Source organism: Carya illinoinensis, chromosome 4 (assembly GCF_018687715.1).
Source record: "Carya illinoinensis cultivar Pawnee chromosome 4, C.illinoinensisPawnee_v1, whole genome shotgun sequence".
NCBI classification, from domain to species: Eukaryota; Viridiplantae; Streptophyta; class Magnoliopsida; order Fagales; family Juglandaceae; genus Carya; species Carya illinoinensis.
This window is the reverse complement of record NC_056755.1, coordinates 3,565,675-3,593,298: the sequence shown is the minus strand read 5'-3', so window position 1 is coordinate 3,593,298 and position 27,624 is coordinate 3,565,675. Positions and strand designations below refer to the sequence as shown.

The 27,624-nt window shown below is 35.0% G+C and overlaps 2 protein-coding genes and 1 long non-coding RNA gene across 9 annotated transcripts; 2 read left to right on the top strand and 1 right to left on the bottom strand.

Annotated features, from left to right (window-relative positions):
• Positions 1-5,935: 5,935 nt before the first annotated feature.
• Positions 5,936-6,996, bottom strand: LOC122306996. The gene is made up of 2 exons (XR_006241602.1): positions 6,393-6,996; positions 5,936-6,270 (listed from the first exon to the last, which is right to left on the bottom strand). It is a non-coding gene; the product is annotated as an uncharacterized LOC122306996 (long non-coding RNA).
• A 3,929-nt stretch (positions 6,997-10,925) lies between these two features.
• LOC122308322 (LOB domain-containing protein 41-like) lies at positions 10,926-12,484 on the top strand. The gene is made up of 2 exons (XM_043121587.1): positions 10,926-11,349; positions 11,501-12,484. Exons 1-2 carry the CDS (start codon positions 11,160-11,162, stop codon positions 12,229-12,231), a joined length of 921 nt encoding a protein of 306 aa, XP_042977521.1. The 5' UTR covers positions 10,926-11,159; the 3' UTR covers positions 12,232-12,484.
• Positions 12,485-13,408: 924 nt separating this feature from the next.
• On the top strand, positions 13,409-22,844 carry LOC122307692 (KH domain-containing protein HEN4-like). 7 transcript variants are annotated; one of them, XR_006241798.1, is made up of 9 exons: positions 13,409-13,615; positions 14,339-14,998; positions 19,641-20,117; positions 20,271-20,555; positions 20,649-20,855; positions 21,469-21,524; positions 21,610-21,709; positions 21,888-22,095; positions 22,265-22,405. XR_006241798.1 is itself a non-coding variant. In XM_043120731.1 (9 exons), the coding sequence occupies exons 2-8, from the start codon at positions 14,369-14,371 to the stop codon at positions 21,969-21,971; spliced, it is 1,839 nt and encodes a 612-aa protein (XP_042976665.1). In that variant the 5' UTR covers positions 13,409-13,615; positions 14,339-14,368; the 3' UTR covers positions 21,972-22,007; positions 22,265-22,406. The 7 variants fall into 7 exon arrangements, 5 of the variants coding, with proteins under 5 accessions (XP_042976665.1, XP_042976667.1, XP_042976666.1 ...); XM_043120731.1 differs by having other exon boundaries at positions 21,888-22,007; positions 22,265-22,406; XR_006241799.1 differs by having other exon boundaries at positions 13,410-13,615; positions 21,610-21,741; positions 21,888-22,007; positions 22,265-22,406.
• The last annotated feature ends 4,780 nt before the right edge of the window (positions 22,845-27,624 follow it).

Sequence of the window (27,624 nt, the reverse complement as noted above, 5' to 3'; positions counted from 1 at the left end):
ACTTTATCTTGAACAATGCTGCAAGTTAAGGCACAGGATTCGGGAGAAGATAGAAATGCATAATGCAGTGATGGTGGAACCATTCCCGAGCAAGGCCCAGCAAAATCTGGTTTCCAAAAATGCATATTTCTTGGGCTATTTCTCTGATTTAGCAAAAGACTCTCATGCAATGACCATTCTTTGTAATTTGACAATGACCATTCTTTCCTTAGGTGAACTACGTACAGATAGAGTTCTTGCTCATGTCCTCTACGCCCTACGGTATTGGACTGTTGTTCTAGTCAAGCTCTGCCCATGCCATCCCCACTTCTATCGAACTCAATAGCAATGAAGATCATGGGGAATGGGCCTTTAAGCCCACGGCAGGAAGGACTTGAGCCAATTCAGAATGAGAGAATTCCTACGAGTGTGGATCCAATCATACCTGAAATTTGGATTCGCCTGGATTTGGTAGCTTATAAAAGAAGCTCTTGAAATCAAAATCATTATAAAGAGCAAGAAAACCCAATATGAGATAGATATCAAGCTTCTTTCCAAATCTATAAATTGAAATCCCAAGCTCCCTTTTTTCTTCATGCTAATTCTTCCCTGGTAGCTTCATGGAGTTGGATTCTATGGGAGAGTAGAGAGTCGACACGCACACTGCAAAACAAGGCCTATGTTGGATGGCAGGCAATGGAATATTTGGGCTTTGGATAATAGACTGACAATTGGGCCCCCTTATCGATATGGGCCCACAAGTCGCTAAAACCCACGACATTTCAGTCTATCACATATCAGTAGTTGACTAGTTGCCCCCGGCCCACCCCCCTTGTTTGGGTCCTTTTCCCCCTATTAGAACTGAAATTTTGCCACGTTGTTTAGGTGGTCTTATTATTAAGTCTAGTTTATTTTCATAATTATTTTCATTTATCTATTCATTATAATTTTTTAAAACTTTCACATAAAATAAAATAAATAATTCAATTTTTTCAAATCTTGAAATAAAAATAATATTAAAAAAATATATTTTAATAATATTTTATTTAAATTTTAACTTTTATTACAATTTATCTCATCTGTAAAAATAAACGAAATCTTAGCGTGGGTCAATGTTCTCCAAAATTATATTAGGCAAGAGCCACAGTCTATCACTCCTACTTTTGATAATAAAATTTAGATAATAATATTTTTTTAAAAATTATAAATCTATCATGTTCAAGTTTGTTCTTATTTCACTCAGTCCAAGTGTTTTTTGGTTGGTATGAATTGAAGTTCTGCCCTCACATTATAAAATATGATCAATTTGATGTATTACAAGGAACAAAACTATGATCAATTTATTTATGGATAATGTTAAGTACAAGTTTTAAATAAATAAATTTTGTATAAATTATTTATAAAAAAATAGATCTTACTAATAAAAATTAATATTTTATATTTTTTAAATAGAATTTATTTTTTTAGATATAATTATATAAAATTTATATAAATCATTTTTCTCTATTTACCATAACACGGGACGGCGAAGAAAGGAAGAAAAGAGTGGTTTTGGAACATAGACCGAAGCAAAAGCAAGTGGGAACTCCAAAAAACCAGGAGCTCCTCGAGGCTAGCTCAAGTGGAAAGTATAAAAATTAAATAAATAAAAAAAATCTCCACAAAATGTGGCGATTGGACCGCACTCTGACAACTGAGGAATGGCGACACGCGCTGTCCTCTCACCTTGATGGTTTCTCGGACCCATGTTGCATGGCTGTCACATTTTACACTCCGTCTTCCTGGTAACTCTTTCTTCCAGTACGTGTCCTCTGTTTTGTCTCAGACGAACCATCATTCCACTGACCCTTTAAAGTTTGTGAATCGGCAATCAGGTCATCTTTCCTCTCTTTTTTTTCTTTTCTTTTTCTTTCACCCATATTCCCCCACCTGAGTAAATCCTCCTTAAGTGATCATTATCGTACGAGATCCTCGGATCTTGCTTCTGCCACTGCAAATTAAATGCTTTTTATTATCCTTCTTTTCTCTTTTCCTTGCTTTTCAAATTCTTAAAATTATCGCCTAATGTTATACTGTACACTTCATTAAAGTTTACACATTGGGATGGTTGAAAAATGTAAGCATTAATATGAAAAAGCTTTTACTTAGAAAAATATAGGATGCATGCCTTTATTGGACATGGGTGCAACCGCTAAAGGTAACGTAATGTGCGGAGATATACATGGATTTATTACATTTCATTACTAATTGATTGGTTTTTTGTTTGAATAATGATCGACTTAATATCATTTTACCATCATTTAACTACTTTTTTATTTTTTTAATTTATTTATTTACTTAATGGTTAAAGAAATAACTATTAATGAAATTGTATCTTTTTTTTAATTTTTTCTTAATGATTAAGAATGTTAAAAAATAATTAAAAAAATAAAAATTTCAAATATACTATAGTAGTAAAAAGGTGGTAAGATGGTGTAACTGTATCATCATCATTTTTGTTTATTTTACTCATTAGATTGTGAATTAAGTAAGATTATGATTTGTTCATTTGAAATATTCTACAAGAAAATGCTTATATGTGACCAAATATTTGCGTTGAAATTGATAATCTTTTATAAAAATGAGTTCATTCTCGTTGCTAATAAATCTTTGCAAATAATTATTTTTCTTATAACAATCATTGTCAAAAGTAATTTCTTTATAAAATAATATTTAGATCTCATTTGGATTCAGAAAGTATTTTATCTCATCTTATCATTATAATTTATCTAAATTCACACACAAAATATAATAAATAATAAAAAATTTAAATATCAAAATAATAATAATTTTAAAAAATAAAATTCTGACAATATTTTATTTAACTTTCATCTAAAACTATCTCATCCCATCTAATTCATCGATACACCACTTTTATAAATATATTTTTGGTGGACCCCACATTAATAATTAGGATTGGACTCTATTTGGAAGATTGTGGGACCAAAAAAAAAAGGTTACACAATTATGGTACTAATACATTAAATTATTGGAACAAAATATAATAACGGTTGGTAAAGTCTCATGTGTCGACGTTGATGAGCATAGATATGGTGGTGGTATATATACCATTGGCAGTTGGCTCTTAGATTCCGAGAGTCAATAATATCCGGGGGGAATGAACCGACGAACAAACATTTTAAAAAAATGGATATTGCATTTAATCAATATTTATTAGAGATCATGCATCTACTACAAAGGCACTTGGAATTTAATATTTTGATTCTGCAACTTGGTCGGGTAAAACAACTTTAAGTTTTGCTCAGACAGAACTAAATTAACTAATTTTATGTACATTAATACAGCCAACCTACGTACGTACTATGACTAAATATTACTGTAACATCACGTAGCTTGTCGTTGGACGCACCCATAAACGTACGTACTGTATATATATATATCTATATATCTCGCATTCACATTTACTCCTCCATTTTCAATTTTTAAATAATACAATACAAATAATATTGGTTCAAACGAGAAAAAAAAAAAAAAATCTATCTCACATTTAGGATAATATTATACAACAAATATGATTTTTTATGGCAACTATTGTCTACCATGTATACATACATGGTACAAAAGACCTCAAGGATCAACGTCACGTTGATAGCCAAGAGGGTAAATCATAGAATCTCTCTGTAAATTGGAGTCTCTCCAAAACAAAAGTTTTATTTCGTAAAAAAAATGGCAACTGTCTTCTCCATTCGATTTCGACTTTGTTTGTAGGATTACATTGATTGCGATAAGCTAGGAAATAACTAATCAAAATGGCAAGAATTCACAACAAATCAGATAAACAAAAATTCAAAAATAAATTGAAAAATCTTCCTTAAAGAATTAATCTCCATTCTTGCATGATCTCCATTCACCTTAGATCACGGAACCTCATTCACGAAACAACCTCCGTATTTGCATCAATATGCCACCACTACAACAAAAGTTTACCACTTATATGCCACCATCTAGGTGCACTATACACAATATTATATAGGGTAGTGTTACTACGACCCCTCAATCTGTACGTCCATTTGTTGTGTCTTCTAGTGTAAATTGTATATTTTTTTTATTTTAAATATTTTTTAAATACGTTTACATATTTTTTTTTAAAAAAAAAATCAATACATTAATAACCACTTTCTTAATTAATAAGCCATTTAAAAAAAATTAAATACATATGCAGTCAAAATGATGAGACATAGTAGCATTATTCTATTATATATTCTCATATATATATTCTATTCAATCAATCACACAAGCAAACTTATGGCGTTTTCGTAGCAAATAGTCCGCTAGAAATAAGAGTTTTTTTTAGTTTTTATTTTTTTTTCAACTAGCAATTGATCTACACATCTTAATTTGCATTATATATAAATCAAGATCTTTGATTTTTCCAAATGATATTCCAAAGACGATCGAGAAAGTGACAAATGGTCATGTTAAAGTTTTTGCTCTCTATATATATATGTTGTGTGTAAAGTGGCACTTAGCTAGATTCTGTTAAGAACTTTAGATATTATTGTTTACATATGTAATTTATTTATTGTCGAAGTAGCGGTGGGATCGGAGTTGATGAGACAAGAAATCTAGATGCAAGGGAATACAACAAGCTAGAAATTCATGTATCGCGTTATATTCTACAAAGTTGGGAGGAAAAAAGATGACTAAAGATCATTAATATTGTGTAAATGGTGGGCAAATCGATCGAACATATACTATAAAGTTCGATGGTAGCTTGCGAGAATCCTTGCTAGATGCCAACATAAATTGAAGTGGAAAGCGATAGCCACTCTAATATATATATATATATTTATAGCTACATTACAATATGTAACCAAAAGTCAATGTCAGTAATAATAATAATAATATATTTTAAAATGTTACCAATAAACAATAATATAATTTTAGCTACAATATTATAAGACCATCTTATCAGTTTTGTCATTTCTCAATTCTAATTTTAAATTCCAAATTACAATCTCCACAATATCAATGATTGAGACGTTATCACGTATTGTCATGCGAGCTAAAATTATAAATATAAATAACATTTTCCTAAAAAATAAATTGTTATTGTCTTTCAAGTTTTCAGCCATTAGATTGATCATATTCGATTACACCTATTAATATGTTGTATTTTAAATGATATTTTATTTAAGTAGTTTGATATAGAATGATCTAAACTCCTTAAATTTAAATAAGAAATTGAGGAAATATTTTTTCTAATGGTTGGTTTGGTTATACAAAATTAAGGTATCTCGTTTAATCTTATCTTATATAATCATTATAATTTTTTAAAATTTTTACACAAAAATATAATAAATAATTTAAAATCTTTAAATCTCAAAATAAAATTAATATTAAAAAATTATATTACAATAATATCTTATTTAACTTTTAACAAACAACATATTATATCATTTTATTTGAACTATGTAACTAAATGAGATTTAATTATATTTAGATTGCAAATTAATATTGATTTTTAATTGAGATAGGAATCATAGAGGCATTGAGTTAACCAATTCATATTAGAGTTCTTGTATTCAACAATTCTTGTTGGCATTATACGACCAAACATCATAGATTGAAAAGTTTGGTGTCCGGTCGTCGAAATGAATGCCAAAGGCGGGGATAGTCATAATACGAGTTTTCAAAAAAGAAAATATATAGTTACAAGTAAAATTATGTAATAATTTATATATTAATATGATCTGATTGGTTAAAAAATGAATTTTATTAAAAATAATATTAATTTAAATTTTAAATATAAATAAATCAATATTAATATATTAATACACTGTATTTATATATAATAATTTTTTTTTTAAAAATATGAGGTTCTATCGAAGAAAACGAGGTGGCGTTCCGATCATACGTGGCACTTCGATGCTTAAATAGTGTGGGTCACGCTACAGTCAAAGAAACTTTCTACAGAAAATTTTTACCGACTGAGATGGACCCTACATGGCATGCCAGATGAATTAAAAAAACAAGAAAACAAAAACAGACCCACCATGCCTTGTTCCGGCATGATTCATCGTGATTCGTCCTTGTTCTGAAACAGACACCTTGGTACCTAAAAAAAAAAAGGAAAACCAACCTATCATGCCTCTCCCGCCGTCTTGAGAAGTCCTCACCGGCAGAACTCTAGTTCCGGCACCATCGTCTAGATCTGGAACGCCTCCCGCCGGCCAAAACCACTCCAGTTCTGGTGCAAAAAGTCCCCTTAAGGTTGACCCAGAAATGTTTCTGCAAATCAAAATTTTCCATCACGAAATAAATAGAAGTAATTAGCATAAAGATGCATAGTTCATAGCTACCAACGGATGGGATCTAACTATGAGAAGAATACTAAGCGATTTTTGCAGTACCCAGAGTATCAAGTAAGAGACTTTATTTGAAGTAGAAACCATAAATGTCAATGCAGTACGTTCGTTCTCCAAAACATTGATTTGGATTCCATAATTAAGATTACACTACTTCAAGAATAAAATTTTCTTTTGGTAAGCAAATGAAGAAAAGGACAAAAACAACTCCGAAACTAAAAACTTGCCCAGGAGACCCATTTTCATCTTGCCGAGTTGTTGACGAGATGGGTTCTACAATTTTAGGGAGACGAGGTTTCCTTTTCGATTTACAGTTTGGATTTGACACTTCGCATGTTCAGGGAGATGAAGGAGACGATTCAGTTTGGATTTGACAGTTTCAGCTTTCAACGTGTTGAGGGAGACGAGGGGGACGACGCTTCAGGGAGATGAGGTTGTACATTTTCAGTTTGTTTTTTTATTTATATTTTCAGGTGGCAGAAACCGTGTCAGTCGGTGGAGGATTTCGGTGAGTAATATCTGTGAGAGTAGCATTTTCCTATTTGGGTATAGTATTGATCAGTGATCTGACATGTCTGGACGCTACGCCACGCGCTTCCACCGCCTAACGCATGACTTTTTGGACACTTTTGCATTGCATGGGGCATCATTACACTGCATTTCACCGCCCATATCCTGAGTCCTGACCTCATCCACCTGTATTTTCTCGTCGTTTCCCAAAAAATTATAAATACAAAGTCAGTATCGAAAGCAATTTTATTCAACACCTCATTATTCGTCGGTCTGAATGTTTCCATGTAATTATTTTTGCTCATAAGTATAGATTGTCTTTGCTGAGAAAATAAAAAAATACAAATAAATTCGAACAACCTTACAAAATAAATTATTACTATTAATATTTAAAAAATATAAAAAATAATATTAGATATAATTATAAAATATGTAAACATTATGAAAAAACTAAAGTCCATCATTAAAAAAAAAATTTATATAAATTTTATATTTACATAATATTTTTTAAAAATACACGATATTTATATATTTTATAACTATAAAAATCATTTCTCCAATATTATAATGACTTATTCATCCCAATTAAAGTTCAATTAACCACTTGCCCAACCCATAGATATTTATCCCGGCATCAAAGTTTTGTTTGGAAAAGTTAGGTTTACATGTAAACTTATGAATCGACATGATCTATATTAATATAATATATTTATTTTATTTTATAATAAATAAGTTTTATAATTTAATATACTATATCAAATGATGTTAATAAATAATATAAGTACCTTCACCGTGACAATCTGCCTTTACCTTTAATTGTTGATATACCTACCAATCTACTACTCTCTCTTTGGCATGACTAGCAATTTAAAAACCCTACGAGATGCTGTCTCGCAATCTTCTTCATGACTATTTTCTCGAGAAGAAGAAAAATTATCTACTAATTAATTGTATGTGTATAATGAAATACACATGAAATATATATATATATATATATTTATATATATATATGAGTAGAAAATAATTATGAATAGATTAGTCTTGGCTAATTTATAGAATACTTTTATGCAATAGATCGACGAATATAAAACTAAAATAACTCAATTTCTATCATTTTTATAATATTCCTATTCGGCCATATGCCAAGAAATTAAATGAGTTAGGGATTTAATCCGACAAGACTATATATAATAATAAGAATTAATATAGAATTAACTTTACAATTTTTTTAAGTCAAGCCAAACATTTTTATTTTTTTTTTCATTCTAAGTAGCTTGAAATGAGACTAGTAGAGACTACATGATCTTAGAGATAAGATGAGATGGTTTTAAATAAAAGTTGAAAATTATATAAAATATTATTACAATATTATTTTTTAATATTATTATTGTTTTAAAATTTAAAAAAATTGTAATGATAAAATGAGATGAAACACTCTTTAAATTCAAACGTGCTCTAAATTTAACTCTCTCTCTCCGGTAAATATATCACGTTCTAGAGAAACCCAGTTGACCTGGTGTAGGAAAATATCCAAACTTAAATAAGCAAACTCTATGTAAGTAAAGCTCACATCAGTGAGATCCAAGGAATTAACTGCAATGCAGATAGTGCATTAATAAATACAATATGAAAAAGGTTAGGTAGTTTTGGTTTAGATTCAGATTACACACTCTAAGACTATATAACATTATCCATGTATTAATGTAGTGAATTAAAGAACAAAAATTAGAGATGCTACTTAATTAAATACTTCAGTAAGCTTGTAATGCAAAGAGTCGATTTCAGGTGACGAAAATTAAATTATAGTTAAAACTATAATGTTTCAATTATTGGATCTATTTAATTATAAGTGAAAATCAACTCATGAAAGTTTGATTCATCAATATGTAATCCATAGCCAATAGTCATTTAAATTTGTTATTATGAAACGAAATGTCACCACCCTTGAGCTAAAAAATATAACTTCTATGGAATATGATTTTATTTACAGTGTTTAATAATAATCTTAATTGAGTAATGCTACTTATCATCTCAATTCTTATCATCCTCTCGTCATCTCATGAGTTGATATTAGATAATTAAAAATTATTTATTATATTTCACTTATGAACCTATCATTTAATGCCATATCACGAGATGATGAAAGAATAATAAAAAATTCGATGATAAATATATGTTTTCTTGTATATCATTGTAAGCAATCTAAACAAAAGTGTAGAAAGAGTAGTGCTTGTGTGTCGTCCTCACTTTTTTTCATTGACGTGGTTACACCGAGTGGTACCATGTGATTTATTAAAAAGTATACATATATTCAATTCAAAATGATATTCGAAAATATATAAAGAAAAAAAATTAAAATCTTAGATTCCCATTGCTCATTTTATGTTTGAATTTTTAATTTAATTTAATTTAATTTAATAAAATACGTTGTACTGCTACGTAGTGATCACATGTCAATCAGATAGTGAGTGATATAAATATAATTAGGATGGCACGATAACATATACTGAAAATGAGGATTGAGATTTCAATGGATTTAAAGTTATCTGTACGGATATCGTAATTAATGAGATCAAGATTTATTGTTAGTATAGGAGAGAAATGGATAAATAAATTATATACGATCGTATATGTTAAGTAGGTAAGAATATAAGAGTTTTGTTACATATAAGTAAAGTTGTATATTAATTTATATATTAATATTAATTTTTTTATATTTAAAATTTAAATTAATATCGTTTTTAATAAAATTTATTTTTTAATCAATTACATTAGATTGGTATATATATTAGTGTGTAATTATATTTGCAATTAAATTTTTTCATAATATAAACGATTTAATAAAAATAAAAATAAATACTGTGTAGTGATAAATTCGAATCCAAAGAAATTAATGCTGTGGGACTCATATCTATAATCACAAGTTCAAGGGTAGTAATTGTAAATAAGTAATGTAAGATATAATTTTAAGATGTGTAAATTATACATATTTTATTTTAAAAAAAGAAATTTATTATTAAAAAATAATTTTTTCATATAAATCTTATATTTATTTATTTTTTAAATAAAAATCCAAAACTTACCCTTTTTTAAAATTGTAAATATAATTTTTGATTATAAATTGTCTTTTTTTATTATAAAGTATTATAAATTGTCTTTGGAATATAGACTTTCCAGGTGAATCTAGGGTTGTTTTTCACGTGTGTCATGTTTGAGGCGACGGGTATCTGTCTAAGAAGATAAGCGAGCCAAGCACACGAAATTAGAAATACGAAAGGAGGGGAGGTGGGGGGTGGGAAAACCGTTGGCTAATGGGGGTTATTGTACTGCGCCCATAGTCCCATAGCCAAAACCAGAAACCGGTCGCCTGTTTTGCTCTAAAAGCAGTTTTAGACCCAATACGACTTCCCGAAAACCAGGAGGCCCTTTTCTCTCAATTTTTATTTCAGAAAAATAAAAAGAGCTTGAGGCTTGAGCTTCTGGTGGGCCAGTCCCCCCACACCCCCACGATATGTGGCGATTCGACCGCACTCTGACACATTTACGTGTACGCCACGCGCCTCTCTCTTACTTCCTAAATTTTTGTATCCACTTGCATGCCTCCCTCCACCTAATACCCCTGACCCCGTACCCCACTCCCTAGGCCCGTTCTCGCTAAATTACCATATTACTCTCATCACCCGTTACTTTTTTCTCCCTCCGGCCAGGATTGTAATTTACGCATGCAAACAAGGTTGATCTTGCACCACAAAAGCCTAAAGAAATGCAATGGGGTTCGTGGTAAATAGTCACAAGACTTTTGTTATGCTGTTACGTGGGTTTACTTACGCCCCAATGAGAACATAGTCGGGGTCCCATGATTGGGGAGTCCATGCCCACGCGCTGTAACGGAGATTGCTCCGACTTCCATTTCATTCATAATTTTATTTATTTATTTTTTTTCTCTGTCCTAAATAAAATGGTTCAATGCCCAACCTCCTTGAATGTGTGGAAACCAGTGTTTTCGGAAACCTGAAAACAACTGCGTACCCCAGTCCCTGAAAACCCAGCGGCCCCCCTAAATTATATAAACTATATATATATATATGTATATATAGTCTCCATCGCTCTGCCAACCCCTCGCCCCCTCTCTTAAACGCCCCTCTACATCTTTCCTGAAATTCTCCTTCAGGCTACCAGAACACCACAGCAACAATAAAATCAGTCCTACTCATAGTAACGCTTTCTGCTCCTTTTCTTCATTTCTTCCTTTCTGTGTTGTACTTTCTTCGCTTTGTGTAGAGAGTGAGAGATAGACCGAAGATGCGTATGAGCTGCAATGGGTGCCGGGTCCTTCGCAAGGGTTGTAGTGAAAATTGCAGTATAAGACCTTGTTTGCAGTGGATCAAGAGTCCCGATTCCCAAGCCAACGCTACCGTCTTCCTTGCCAAGTTCTACGGCCGCGCTGGCCTTATGAACCTTATCAACGCTGGCCCTGAACAACTCCGCCCTGGTTAGCCCCCCCTACTCCATCTCCCACGTTTTTTTTGTACTATCTAAGATTTAAAAGAAAAAAAAAAAAAAACTTCCGAGTTTTACGTGTTATTTTCTTCTCTGAGATGCAGAGATTAACAATTTAGTTCTGATCTGTTTTTGGGTTACAGCGATTTTCAGGTCTTTGCTATATGAGGCATGTGGGAGGATGGTGAACCCCATTTATGGGTCGGTCGGGTTGTTATGGTCCGGGAGCTGGCAGCTCTGCCAATCCGCGGTGGAGGCCGTGCTAAAGGGATCGCCGATTACGACGATCACCTCCGAGGCCGCGGTAAGCGATCACGGACCGCCCCTCAAGGCCTACGACATTCGTCATGTGTCCAAGGACGAGAACTCGGCCGCATCCAACGATCCCCACCGGGTCAAGAGCCGGTGCCGTTTCAAGCGCTCCGTGATCAAACCGAGAGCCAGCAAGGTCGTGCTCGGCGCTGTTGACGACTCGTCAGGGGACGCGAAGATCAAGTGGGATGTTGGGTGCTGTGGGCAGGAGTTGAATGGTTTGAACGGGTCGACCAGTCACGAATCGTCGCTGAGCCACCAGTCGTCTCTGGCCCCGAACGTGGAGGGCGAGAGCAAGGATACCGAGAGCATGATCTCCGTTGAGACGGTGGAGGACTCGGTCTTGTTCCTAACCGAGCCGGAGTCCATCCCGAAGCCCAATGAGCAAAATCAGGGAAGCGAGATACCTCTGGAGCTGACCCTGGGATTCGAGCCGGTGTCGCGTACAAACCTCGTGGTTCCAGTGAAGAAGAGAAAGGTCGAGTCTTGTCTTGGTGGCTCGACCGGTTTCGGCGCGTGTAAGATGGAGCTGGGGCTCGATTACCGCGGCTTAATTCATTGAAGCCCAAGTAACGTAAAAATGGAGTCAAAGTCCAGTTTTGACGGTTCAGATCGGCATTGTCCATTTCAATACAAGAGATCATGACCCTTCGTTTTTGTTTTTTATTTTTTATTTTTTTAAATTTATTTCTTTTGGGTTTTAGTCTTGTCGTGGTCTTTCCTTTCTTTTACCCTATGCGATGGAGGTGTATAAATGTGGTTTTGCAAATATAGAAGTGTTAATGGAACAGAGGGATTAAAATCTTGGTGACATCTATGCTGATCTTTTTATTGCGCTGTTTTTTTTTGGCTTTTACCGATTTAGGGATTCTTCTCAAAGTTTGTGATAAAACTTCCTTCAACTATGCTGATGGTGGTTGTTCTTTTGGTTTTTGGAAACTTATATACACACTACTTTAGCAAAAGTAGTGTTGGAAAAGGTGAGCAGTCTATGCGTGTGAGTACAAAGTAAATTCGGCTGCGCATGCATGGTGCTGCATGCACAGACTTTTGTTTGTGCATGGGTCGGGACATTGTGTTGTTTATATATAACAAGTGCTCTATGCATTTAAATGAAAATACAAATTTTAACAAGTATCAAATTTAAGATTTTGTTGAAAATCTCGGTAGATATGACTACATTATTTTTTTTTTAAAAAAAAAACTACCTTTAATTTAATTGTAAACAATAAATAACTTTTTAATAATAGAGTTTTTTTAGTAAAATTCTATAATTAAAATGCGTTATTAAGAAAAGCTTTATTTATTATCGGTTTCGTTATATAAAATTAAATTATCCAATCTCATATAATCATTACAATTTTATTAAATTTTTACATAAAATATAATAAATAATTTAACTTTTCAAATTTTAAAATAAAATTAATATTAAAAAATTATATTATAACAATATTCTATTCAACTTTTAACCAAATATCAAACATACCTAAAATTACTTTTGTAACATACTTATGCAGACAAAGCATCTCTCATTCGAGTATCATTCCATTAATAAGGATGTTTTTGTTGAGATCTACACCACCTTCTTCTGTATTCTTACATTTTACATCCCATTAATAAGGATGTAAAATGCTTTCATTTTGTTTTCTATTGAAGAAATTGTTGGGCTCGTCTATAATTTGAAAACATATAAAAATTCAGTTACTCGAAAGGCCCATATTTCACCCAGAGAGTTTTGGTCTTCTTGCAGCGGAAGCATCGAAAAGCCCATTTGCCCTGCAAAAAAATTCAAAGCTAGGAGAAAGCCCTATTTACAAGCCCTTCCGCCCACCCCCAACCCCCGGCGCGGCTTTCTCGTCCCCCGCCACCACCGTGCGAGGGGAACTGATTTTTTCACTCCCTCTGAGTCTCCGACTGTTCAAATAACTCTCCCAGACTCCTCTCTGGTACATCCGCTACTCTCGCTCTTTCTATCTCAAGATTCTATTCCCTTTTTGTTGGGTTTATTTCTAACTTCATTAGTGCAAAAGTTGAGCTGTTCTCTGAAAACCTATACAATAATTCTTTACATTAATCTGAATTCTAATTTTTTTTCGGAATGATCTAGAAAAAATGGATTCAGTTCAAGTTAAACTTTAATAATTTAGCCTAATCATCGTTTTATTCAATTTGCAATTTGTAATCTTTGAATGTGACCGTGCACATATGAAGCCTGTCCTTGGTGAGAATAATATAAGAACTGAAATAAGTATAGAATGCCAAGAACTTACGAGCATTGCTTCTTTTATATATATTGGAAGCGATGCGATTTCTGGGGCTTTTATTTACTTTGAATATTCAGAGGTTTCCGTTGTGTGAGTGTGCATGTGATTGAGAATAGTAAAGCAGGGGGACCGTTTGTGTGTTTTTATATTGATTTGTATGCTTTTTTGGATTGGTTATTTGACTAGTTTTTGTTCTAGAGACTGGCAATATTTGGTTAATACTTAGTTAAAATCATTTCAAACAAATTTTTAGAACTTCAACCCAAACATCTCTCAATGTCCAAAAAGAAAAGAAAAGAAATTCCATATGCGACTTTTCATCGAATCATTTGCCTAGATTTTAGTGAAAAGTAAAAAACACAAGGACCAAAATAGCCAGGTCATGATTTCTTGGTTATTTTTTAGGTTCTGATCTTGTTCCGTTCCCTTGGGAGGATGGATGGGAACAAGCGGAATTTTTTCAAGAAACATCCCAGCATCCAATTTAAGAAAAAAGGAGGCAACAAGAATGGAAAGTGGAATAATTCAAGCCGTGAACAATCCTCAGGGGAGTCTCATTCTGTTGACACTGTCTACCGTATACTCTGCCCAGCCATAAAAATTGGTTGTGTTATTGGAAAGGGAGGCAGCATAGTCAAAGCCTTGAGAGAAGAGACACGGGCAAGGATTACAGTTGCTGATCCTGTTCCCGGTTCAGAGGATAGAGTGATTATTATTTATAGTTCTCCTGACAGAATTTATAGTAAACAGAATGATGATGAAGATTCAATTGCAGAGGATGAAACAGAGCCGATGGAGCCTCACTGTGCTGCCCAGGATGCTCTTTTAAAAGTTCATTATAGGATTATTGAGGAGGAGCTCGTTGATGGCATGAAATCTGGTGACGATAATGATAGCAATGTTGTCACAGCACGACTATTAGTTCCAAATCAAATGGTAGGGTGTCTTCTTGGTAAAGGTGGAGATGTTATTCAAAGATTACGGAATGAGACGGGTGCAAATATACGCATTTTACCTGCAGATCATCTTCCTGCATGTGCTACGAGCACTGATGAATTGGTGCAGGTAATGTTTCTATGGTTTGTGCTTTTAAATCCAAATATTCATGATTTGCTTTTGAGCCTGTGAAATGAAATTTCAGCAGTACAAACTAACATAGTGAGCATGCATCTTTATTGGCTAGAATGAAGTGTTAGTTGAAGGATACCACTTTATCCTGAAGCATGATCCACTCAATCCCAAAGTTATGAAATATCAATGCCCATAGATCCCATACCCTGTGGTGAAGAATAATAGGATCCGTGCTTTCTTCCCCCATCTTTTTGCATACAATAAAATTTCTTTATTGCTACCGTTCTCGTCCTCAAATTATCCACCCTTAAGATCTTCCCTAACATTGCCATTCAGTCAAAGACTGCTTCCTTGACGGCTTCTTATTTGTCTAAATAGTCTTACAAAGAGGAGGTCCATTTTAGGGGAAGAGCATGAGGTAGAGAGACTTGATCTCAAAGGTCTATCTTTTGGAAGGAATCCAGCAAATCTTATCAACTCCACCTCTTAGCCTTTATCCCCATGATTTTAGACTTACTACACTATTCTTTGAGATAGCTTGTATTGAAACATCTTTCAGTCTCTATCTGCAAATCTATCTTTGTAGGTGCATGTGGTGCACCTTTGCAGTTTCTTTTTATTATTTTTGTTTAGAGGGAGGGGCAACAAAGTAATTCTCAGATTTTGCTTTTACCACTATTTCTTTTGGTTGATGTATCTTCTGTTGGTGGAATTGAGTGTTTAACCTAGAAATAATTTTTCCCTCGTTAAACAATGCAGTATCCCTGCATGATATGTTGGATTAAGATGAAGAGGTTAATTTTAATTGTGTGACTTGGAGTAGGTGGTTTGATGGAGGACAGTCTTAGTATTGTTGACCTAAGGGGTCTCTTTCGCAAGAATGGTGGGGGGACCTGAATTATGATGGTGAGGGCTTGTGGAAGGGTTTCATAGGTGTGACTGCTTAGGAATTAGTGAAAGAGGGCACTGGAAATTCTTGATAGCATTAAATAAGGCTTTTTGATGTGGGTTTGAGGTACCAAAGTTGGAGTGGAAAGGCTAGGATAACATGGTGAAAAAGGATTATAGTTGAGTCAGGATTAGTTAAATCAATGTAACAGCCCAATCCCATATTGGAATAAATGAATAAGTCACATAGAGTGGGTTAGTTATGAAGCTATTCATAAGCTCTAAGTTCCACATTGGTTATTTATTAAGTAAAACTAGGTTTTATAAGTTGTTTTGGGGAAGCTTTAAATTATCTTTGTTATTTTTGGTGGGGTTATTTAGCGTAGCACAAGTTGTGAGTTGAGAGTTGTTTCCGAGTTTTTTGCCTTACTATATTCCGTCAGGGTGATTGTGGGCACCTTAGATAAGATCAGTTGGAACCCCTCCAAGAAATGTAGATTCACTGTTAGATCATTTTACCAAGTTCTAACTAACCAGGGCATGACCACTTTTCCATGGAGGAATATTTTTTTTTATAAGTAAAAGCAAGTAGACGTTTCCATGGAGGAATATATGGAAGACGAAAGCTCATTCAAAAGCAGCTTTCTTTGTTTGGAAAGCTTCCCTAGACAAGATTCTTACTACAGACAATCTGAGGAAATGTCGTATAATGGTGTTGGACTGGTGTTGCATGTGTAACAAGGATGGGGAATCTGTAGATCACTTGCTTCTACATTGTGAAGTGGCCAGGACCTTGTGGGATTATTTTTTTGGTGGGAATAGAATTATCATGGGTCATGCCTCGTAGGCTGTTAGATTTTCTAGCAAGTTGGAGAGGACTCCAAGGCAATCCACAAGTGGTAGCCATATGGAAGATGGCCCCAATATGTATGTGTTGGTACATTTGGCGGTAGAGAAATGATAGGACTTTTTTTTTGATAGGTAATAAGAGATTTTATTCCAAGTAAATAGACATAGCCCAAGTACACAGGAAGTATACAAGAGAATATACCTAAATACAAGCTAAAACAAAATAGAACTAAAGTAAGGCATTACAAATATTCAATCCCTCAAAAGATTGTGCACCCAAAAATTTAAAGTGCTGAAGAAAAAAATCCCTAAATTCCTCACAATCATTGAAGCACCTCCCATTTCTCTCAAGCCCTAAACACCAAAACAAACACAAAGTTATCATCCTCCATTCAGCTGTACTGCCTCTACATCCCTCTGCACCTTGCCAGCTAGCCAAGAAATCCACCACATGAAAAGGCATCACCCAAGCAATGCCTACCCTTGCAAATAACTCATTCTGCAAGGCAGCCACCATCTCTCAATGAAGAAATAAGTGGCTAACAGATTCACCATCTTTTTTACACATGAAACACCAATCCATCACATATAAACCCCTTTTCCTCAAATTTTCAATAGTTAAAACTTTCTCCAGCGACACCAACCAGCGAAAAAATGCAACTTTACTGGGCACTCTAGCTTTCCAAATGCATTTCCAGGGAAATTTTATGTTACCATGACTATTTAACACCTTATAAAAGGATTTCACGGAGAATCTGGACTTGTTATCATGAACCCACTGCATCCTATCCTCCTGATCTGATCAATCTTCAAAGCATAGAGCTTTATATAGAAATCAGCAGCTTCACTCACATCCCAATCCTGTAAATCTCTATTAAATTCCACATTCCAATTCAACATATTGTTTGAAAACAAATAAGAATCAGCCACAGCAGCTCCTTTGTTTTTAGCAATCCTGAAAAGTCTGGGAAACGCTAATTTAAGAACCATATCACCACACCAAACATCATGCCAAAAGAGAGTATTAGTTCCAGATCCCACTTTGAAGTTAATGTTTTTGACAAAATCTCCCCATCCCAATCAAATAGACTTCCATAATCCCACCCCAAATACCCCTTTTATTTCGTTAGTACACCAATTCCCCCCTCATCCTTCCATATTTAGCATCTACAATCTGTCTCCACAATGCATTTCTCTCATTGTTGTACCTCCAAAGCCACTTCCCAAGTATATCTTTATTGAAAAGCTTTAAATTCCGCACACCCAAACTTCCACAAGACACCGGAGTACATACGTAATTCCAACTCACCCAATGATATTTACGTTCCTCGCCAATGCCATCCCATAAAAAATGATAGGACTTAAGTTTTCTTCTTCAAAACCTTGTTCTTATGGGCAGGGTCATTGATTTTAATGGACTTAGCGTCCATGATTTTCTACTTCCGGTTGTAAAAAGGAACCTTGTTAGGTACTTATGTATACATTGTGTACTTGGGCTATGCCTCCTTTTCCTATGAATAAAATTTTTTGATTACCTACCAAAAAAAAAAAAAAAAATGGTGGGGTTATGGTTCGGATATGACTAACGCTTTCATTCGGTCATTACAAGTTACTTCCCTCGATAGTGTCAAGAATAGTACCAGAGGCTGGTTTTTGTAGTTTTGGCATTTTTTTTAGTATTTGTACTTCAATTTGAAAAGTATTATGCTTGGTGAAATATGATTGCTATGGCATAAAGGAATGGATTCTTTTGTCTGCTTCTCGTTGCTTAATGATAAGGTGGGTAAAATTAAAGAAAGAAGATGGAGATGTCACACAATAAACAGACTCAAGCAGTGAATCTCTATCCATTATGTATCAATGCTAAGAAGGATAATAGGTTCTCGTTCTATGTTCTGAGAAGCACCTATCAAAAAATAAAAAAATCTATGTTCTGAGAAGCTTTTATATATAGAGATCCGAACCCTGATATTGAGCAGATCTTATACCTACATAAACGACCCAAGTGTTGATGTAGCTAAGGTGCTAAAGAAATGACTACCAAACCCAGACGAAAAGAGCATCTTAATTACATTCGGTCTCTTTGGTTGAGATGAGCTTCAAATCCTTGGTCTTGGGCTTTTTTTTTTTTTTTTTTTTTCAAACCATCATTCTATGGCCATTGAATCAGTTTCATGCTCAGTCATCCTGCACACCAAGATTTGAAGGTTTTGGAATGAGTTGGCTATTGACTTTATTTGGTTGTTGATTTTTTAATGTTTTATGTCCATGGATTGACTTGTTTGGTGTGGTGACTTTGAAGTTGGTTCTCCCCAGTTTATGCTATTTGTCCATTTTGAGTGTACTACGTGGTAAAAGTCTTTGCTTTCTTTTGGCCCACTATTAGTGGCACAAAATGTGAATAACTTCGTCTAGTTTGACTTTGAAATAGGTTCCTGAGCATTATGTTAATTCTGGGGAAGGCTGATTCAGTTTGGTGTTTTTTAAGAAGTAAGGAACATTATTGTCATCTAACTTATGGCTTCATCTAACTTATGGCTTTTCCTACTTTGTTTCAGTCCATCCTTTTTGTCTCTGTGTGAGTGCTTCTCCATTTGAATTGACATATGCATGTATGCACATATGCACACACCATGACGTGAAGTTTGCTGCTAAAAGGTTATTGTCTTGATGCAAAGATGCTACTATGTTATCAGGGAATATTGTGTCTTGCTCTTCTCATACTACTATGTTTTTGTGTTTTTCCTTGTTCCTGTACTTGAATATCTATGTTCAGTTTGTCATTTCTTACATCCATTTTTTTAATTTCTATATGTGCTCATATTTGGAAAACTGTTTAGACAATTCCGGTTTTTCTTGGAACTCCCAACAATTTGTAATTTTGGAAGGTATGTTGCAGATAGCAGGAAAACAAGATGTGGCAAAGAGAGCACTGTATGAAGTATCGACTCTATTACATCAGAAGGCACGCAAGGTAAAATCTCCGCTGGCTTTCCCTTTACCTGTTGGAGGTCAAGGATTTCATCCTCCTGGAGGTTCCAGGCCCAGTATGCTTCCCCCAGAAAATCCAATGTGGTCCCATCAAAACTCTAGTTCCCACGGTCTGCCACCCAGGCCATGGATGGAGGGATATGGAAACCCGCATTCTGAATCTGTACCAAGGGGTTTCGATGGTGTTCCTCCTCCTGGACCTGGTAGCGAAGGTTCAGCTGAGTTCTCTATGAAAATTTTGTGTTCAGCTGAGAGAATCGGTTGGGTGATTGGCAAGGGAGGTTTTAACTTGAAACAGTTAGAGCATGAGACAGGCGCCACTATAAATGTTCCGGATGTGTCAGTCAAATCGGATGAACGTGTGATTTATGTCTCTGCTATTGAGGTCTGCCTTTTCTGTACATGTTGACCATATCCCTCTTTTACATCTCTTCATTAATTCATTTGCATTATTTTTTAACTGTTGGTGTTGATGGGGTTTGTTGTGGCCAATTTACTAGACTATTATTGGTGGATCATTGTGCTTATGTTGTTTCAGGATCTCTGGAACCCAAGATCTCAGACCATTGAGGCAATTCTTCTGCTTCAGAATAAAGCTAGTGAATACTCTGAAAGAGGCAATATTATTACCAGGCTTCTTGTCCCAGCGAGTAAGGTTGGTTGCATTCTTGGTCAAGGCGGTCATGTTATTAATGAGATGAGATGGAGAACCCAAGCAGACATTCGTGTTTATTCCAAAGATGACAAGCCTAAGTGTGCAGCTGAAAATGAAGAGCTTGTGCAGGTGATGGGGCAACATGCATTTTTTGCGGTCTTTTTATATGTATGCTGTTTACTGAATACTGTGCTCTAATTGTTTTAATTTTTTGTGCCTTGCATTGATCTGCGCTAAATTTCTGAACTTTTTGTCATTTAGATATCTGGAAATTTTGGTGTTGCCAAAGATGCATTGGCAGAGATTGCATCAAGACTACGAGTGAGAACCCTGCAAAATGCTGGAGCAGAAATTGCTCCTGTTAGGTCTGCCCAGAAATTTGGTTGGGGAGGAAGCATACCTGGCGGAGGGCTCCCACCATCTGGCACTATGGGAGCTGGTAGCTCTGATAGATATGATCCTCTAGAGGTACATTTTTTCGTCTATTGTGAATGTGTTCATGGGCTTGCTTGTATATCATAGGGCAATTTCCTCTATGCTACCTGTTTGCATTCTGTTGTAACTTGTTGCCCTTGCCGCTGTGCCACCCAACCTGCGCTAGTTACCCTAACACCCATCTTATGTTGAGGATGTCTAGTTGTCTACCACTTGCCCCTTGACTGTTAGTTGAATGAGTTTGTGGAAGGCCATTTAAAATGCCTAATTAGAAAATCCCATGCATGGAGTTTCTGGTACAGCAGGTGTAATGCTTCAATAAGGTTGATTATTTCTACCCAAGGAAAGCCCAAGCCACGTTGCCCTTTACTTCATAGCTGTATTCAAAGTAGCCAATAAAATAAAAGCTGGATTCAAAGTATTCTCCCAGTGTACGTTGTCACGCCTGTTTCTCTCTATTGGTTATGAATAAAATTTTTAACATATTAAAAAAACCTTGCCGTCTGAGAGTGACATCTGATTTGTCGGGTTCTTAACTGTGCTCATAATTCATGAGCAAATTTATCTTTCTTATTTATTATTGGTTAAGATACTACTTTAATATATGCTCACCATGATAACTGAAATAGAGTTGATGCTCTTGAAGGTTGATGGGCACGAATATGAACCTCAGAGCCATCCAGTTCTGCCAGCTGCTACTGGGTACTGTGCCATTCAAAGTCTTTATTTATGTAAACTCTGTGATTAATCATCATGATTGAGAAGGTGGTTATCTGTTTTGTTCCAGATATTCAAATGTTAATAGTGCTTTGGATGTTAAGATTCCAAACAGCGCAATCCATTCTGTCATTGGATCAGGAAGGAGCAGCATTTCCCATGTTGGTGAGGTATGTTGCACAACCCTCTGGCCTATTAGAAGGTGAGAACTTTGGTAAAATGGTGTTCAACTGGGAATCATTGATGTGGTTTTCCTTGGATGTTAGAATTCATTAACCTTTAATAATTGGATGAGTTCAATTATGACAACAAAGCTATGTGGTTGGATTTTATTTCACGTGCTTACAGTTTGAAAGGAGTATATACAGTGTAAAAGTTTATGCCAATTGCATCATCTCAACAACGAGGTCATTATTGCTCAAATTTCTCTGAATGCTGAATTTGCCATCTCCAAAACGAGCAGCCTTGGTTTGTACTTTGCTCGTGGGCTCACAGATCTCACCATTTCATTATACCTTGTGACTTTCCTTGATAAGCCGTTCACCATTTCATTGAGGTGCCAGACTAGTAATTTCAAATGCTTTAAAAATGAAAGCAGAAAATTTCACTGTTGGTAGAATTCCCAAATTTCTCATATTTATTTAATTGTCAGCTTGTCATGAGACAATATCATATTTGGGTCTTCTTTAGGTAGAATCTTGAAGTTTTTATTTCCTGATGTTCAGATTGGTGGAGCAAGAGTGAAGCTACGAGACTTTCAAGTTGGTGGCACTGAAGGTGTTGTCGCGATCCATGGTTCTTCTGAGCATTCGAATGCGGCACTGAGTAATCTTCAGTCTGTCATGGGTTCTGCTGGACTAAACATTAATTCTCAGCAGAATTCCTACCAGAATATGAATGCTCTGCACGGCTCCCACCAGAACCTGAATGCTCAGCAAATTTACCAAGGCTCCTACCCGAACATGAATGCTCAGCAAAGCCCCTACCATTTGAGCAGTCGGCAAGGATCCTACTCCAACATTAATGTACCGCATGGCGGGTACCACAACATCACTGCGCAGCAAGGCTACCAATACTGACTCTGATTTCGGCAATTTTGTACCATAATTAATTCTTGTGCCAAAATCTGTTAGTTTTGTTTGCCAAATTAGGATTTTGACAGGGTGCTTAGAGGCTCGGTTATCACGTGATGACTGCCATGAGATTGTTTAGATGGGGAACTAAAAGAAACATTTCTGCTCTGCTGTGCAGGGGTGAGTTGTAAGCATTTTCACGCAGTACAAGAATGTTTATTGACAAGGAAAATGCTCCCATGCCGCCTGAGCGGTAGCGCTCTAGTGTACTGCTCAGGTAAATATTTTATTTATTTATTATTTTTTATACTTAGTGATTAAGAAAGTAATTTTATATTTTTTTTTACTTAATGATTAAGAAAGTAATTAAAAAAATGTGAAAAGAAAATTAACAAAAAAAAACTGAGCGGTACGCCCAGCAGTATGGTAGAGGCGGGCATAGTAGCCACGTCCTTATTGACAAATTGGTTTTCAATATTAGATTACTGTATAGACAATTCAAATGTTGTTCGAGTTTGAATCTCGAAAATTTGCTCTCGGCCGGTGTTTGTGTTGTAATGAATCGTGGGTATTGTCAGTTGAAACAAAGAAATCTCCACGAATCTCATGCATGTTTGGGGCTTATGCAATATTTAGCCTACAGTACTATCTTATCTTGTAGATGGCTTAATTCTTGTCTCTGTGGACATCTATCTAGGGCATTTACAGTCTAATAGTAATGTCCATTCCCAAGCAATAAAATCCCTTTAAAAGTTTATATATCGAGATGGTTCTAATAGAGACTTTACATTTTTTTTTTTTTTTGGATACAATTTATTGTTCTTGAAATTTCCATTTCCAATCAAAACCAGTTGTGTCTTGTTTAGAACAATGAACAATCTATATATTTCTAAATTAAGCCTGATTATGAGTGGAAGAGAAAATATTAATTATTCTTTATCTTAAATTTATAAAATCAAATTTTTTTTTTAATAGGATAGATTTCAAATTTTCTGATTTCAGTACACCGAGCTGGTTATGGGAGTGGGAAAAAGAAAAGCTTTTATACGGGAAGAATGGTCATAAGTAGGGCCGGATAATTTCCATCATAACAAGGATGCATGATCAAGTATTGGTATTTGTTTGGCTGATCTTCTTCTGTCCAAATCCAATTTATAATTAGATATATATATATATATATATAATGCCAATACCAATCTAAATTAGATCTGAAGGTAATGATCTTGACAACATCTTGAAAACTAATTCTTGCAACTCTAATAGAATATTGGTCGATGAGATTTGGCACGATCTTCTAGCATTTAATATGTAGTTCCATCATAAGTACTATTCAAGACATGATCCATATCTTTTATTTTATGAATTCATGAGGCTTTTGGATACGCAATTACCAACATTTGGACATGATTGTTTGGTTAATTTAAAAGATAGAGGGGGAATATTTTCTAGTCTTTATTGAATTTCTACGCATGAATCTCTGTAGATATTCTAGGATATTGGAAGAAGATCGATATAATTTGTAAGCCGATCGAGTATTGATTAATCTTGAAAAAAAACATAATGTATATATGAACTAATTTATTTAGTTCTAGAATTTGGACAAGAACATATATAATTAAGCCCATGATCAATCTCTAAACAAGATGCCTCAATAAACTCATGTTTACCACATATTTTAATAATATTGTTGAATTTAAATAAATTTCAAGGCATAGTATATAGTGGCCGGCCGGGGTACTGGAGACCATGCTTGATCATGAAGGTGAGGTGGAAGTCACTGATCGATGATTATCTCTATCTGCATGATACGACTCTATCTTCTCGATCTTTCATTTCCCAAATTCTTCACTTGTGATCAGCCTAAACAAATTTTAAACAAAAATGCGTAACTAAATTTTGAATTAAATAAGGAACACCATAAGCTTTTAATTACATTATATATATATATATATATATATATATATATGTAATATGGTTAACCATCGAATTAATTAGTATTTATCAAAGGACCATGCATGGATAATAATTTGAAAACCAATGATCTAGTCATCGTGTCTCTTTTATTTTTATTTATTTTTTAATTATGTACCATGAGGCACCCGGCCAAGAGATCAGAAGTAGTACTAGTGTGGAGGCTAATGGTGGGGGATAATTTAACATGTTGAGAAAATTTCTTAGCTCATTAAGAAAATAAATTAAAAAATGATATCTGCAGTCGTGAAGTGCATAAGTGTCGTATATTAATCCGTTATATTGATACTACTTATTAATTACTAGATGGGGGCATATTATATTATAATTTTGACTCTATATATTATAAAAGGTACTTCATGATCACTCGAAATTTTGGACATATATATTAAATCAAGTAATACAGTCATCACAGCAGCACACCATGCCAGCTACTTCATCACAGTAAGATGCCACGAGTCATCCAAATAATCAGCCAATCATAAGATGCTTCTAGAAATAAAAATACTAGCATTCCGTTAGCATCTTCTGCAAAGTTTGTTAGAAAGATTCTTTATTTTTTCTCTTTGCTTCATTCTTTTACACTACTGTACTTACTATATATAGAGCTAGTCATCACATTGTACGCAATAAGTTTTTCATCAATATACAGAAAACTCCTTAGCATTTTTTATCTTTTTGCTTTTTTTACTTTATCAATTCCACAACCAACATGGTACCAGAGCCATAGTGGCTTTAGACGGCAATAACCCACCGCCACCTCCTCCTCCTCTTCCTCTCCCACCAACAAAAATCCTAAAGATCCCTCTAGCCCATACTTTCTTAATCCTAACGATGGCCCTGCAACCCTTCTCACCAATCATCTTCTCACTGCAGATAATTATCACTCATGGGCACGCACAGTTCGTCGCTCCTTACGAATCAAAAAGAAGTTGGGTTTTATTGATGGCACCTTACGGGAACCTAATATTCCTAATGATCCATTGTTAGAACCATGGCTTGAATGTAATGACATGGTAATAACTTGGCTTCAAAACGCAATGTCTTTGGAAATCAAAAACAGCGTCGTGTATGTTGATACCGCTCATGACCTATGGCTTGAGTTGGAACAACGATTTGCACAAAATAATGGTCCTCGAATTTATGAGCTCAAGCAGTCCATTAACTCCATTGTTCAAGGAGATGATTCTGTCAGTCTATATTTCTCCAAATTGAAAGGGCTTCTTGATGAACTTCTCAACTTTGAATTCATTCCATCCTACACCTGTGGTGCCATGAAACATGTCCTTGAAAACCAGCAACGTGACTGGACCATGAAGTTTCTCATGGGACTTCATGATTCATTTACCAATATCAAAGCTCAAATCATTTTGATTAAACCCATTCCAAGCCTAAGTGAAGTGTATGCCCTGGTTCAACAAGAAGAAAAACGCAAGCAAATTTCCAACCCTCCCAATTTCCATGATACCCTTGCCTTAGCAGCAAAGTCTACTTCCTTCTCTCACCGAGACAACTCCAAACCATTTGGATCTTCAAGGCATGAAAAATACTTTTGTAGCCATTGTAAAATTCCTGGCCATTCCCTTGAAAAATGTTTTAAGGCCAACCCAACTCTTGAGAAACCAATATGTACTCATTGCAATTTAGTTGGTCACACTGCTACACGTTGTTTTAAATTGCATGGCTATCCACCTAGCCATAAACTATACACTCGAGGAAAAGCACCAGACTCATTTGCTAACCAAGTTAGCTCATCCAACCAAGAACAGATCAATGAGGAATCCCAAGCAGTTCTCACCAAAGCACAATATCAACATCTTTTGACTTTGCTGCAATTACCACCTACACCACCTTCTATTAATCAGGTTCAACTTGATTCCACACCCCCCTGCCCCTCGGCTTCCACAATGACTGGTATGAATTTCTGTTTCTCAGCTTTTCAATCCCCTTCTCCACCAAACACTACTCTCTCTTGGATAATCGACACAGGAGCAACAGATCATATGATTTGTTGCCCCTCCCTATACACCAGTCCCCCCACTCACGTGTCTCTTAATGTCAAATTTTCAAATGCTCATCTTGCACGAGTCACTCACAAAGGCACTGTCCATCTTAGTGACAAACTCATCCTTCATGATGTTCTATGTATCCCTACATTTAATTTTAATTTGATCTCAGCCAGAAAATTAACACAAGATAAATCCTGTTGTCTACTCTTCTTCACTAATGAGTGTTTTTTACAGGACCTTTTCTCTTGGAGCACGATTGGGAAGGGTGAGATTGACAATGGCCTATACCACCTCAAGTTGACAACAGTTTCACCTACTGCCTTCTCCACTTTTTTTTCTACTTTACCATGTACTCAACTTTCATTTTCCAACTTTGTTATTTCCCATCATAATGACCAACATCTCTGGCATTATCGAATGGGTCATCTATCTAATTCTCGACTTTCCTTATTACAAAAAGACTTGCCTAATTTTGCTGCTATCAATGACAACACACCGTGTACTATCTGTCATTTTTCTAAGCATCACCGCCTACCATTTCAATCAAGTGAACATCGTTCATCGAAACCTTTTGATCTCATACATTGTGACATATGGGGGCCTTGCTCTCAAATAGCCTATGATGGCTCTAGATTTTTTCTAACCATTGTAGATGACTACACAAGATGCACTTGGTTATATTTAATGAAAAATAAGTCTCAAACCAGAACTCTCATTCAATCTTTTTGTTCTCTCATTGAGACCCAATTTCAGTCTAAAATAAAAATCATTCGCTCAGACAATGGAGCTGAATTTGCCATGATAGATTTTTATTCAAAACAAGGAATAATTCATGTGTTGAGAGTCCCCAACAAAATGGTGTTGTTGAACGCAAACACCAACACATTCTTAATGTTGCTCGAGCACTACAATTTCAATTTGGCATTTCACTTTCCTTTTGGAATGATCTTGTCTTAACTGCTACATACCTTATCAACCGTACCCCCTCCCCAAATCTACAAAACAGCACTCCATATCACTTACTTTTTCAAC

Bases quoted from the DNA above. Each gene is read 5' to 3' on its own strand.
- LOC122308322 (XM_043121587.1), top strand. From the start codon at position 11,160: ATGCGTATGAGCTGCAATGGGTGCCGGGTCCTTCGCAAGGGTTGTAGT. The intron at 11,350-11,500 runs GTTAGCCCCCCC...TTTGGGTTACAG, and splicing joins CCCTGAACAACTCCGCCCTG to CGATTTTCAGGTCTTTGCTA.
- LOC122307692 (XM_043120729.1), top strand. From the start codon at position 14,369: ATGGATGGGAACAAGCGGAATTTTTTCAAGAAACATCCCAGCATCCAA. The intron at 14,999-19,640 runs GTAATGTTTCTA...GGTATGTTGCAG, and splicing joins GCACTGATGAATTGGTGCAG to ATAGCAGGAAAACAAGATGT. The intron at 20,118-20,270 runs GTCTGCCTTTTC...ATGTTGTTTCAG, and splicing joins TTTATGTCTCTGCTATTGAG to GATCTCTGGAACCCAAGATC.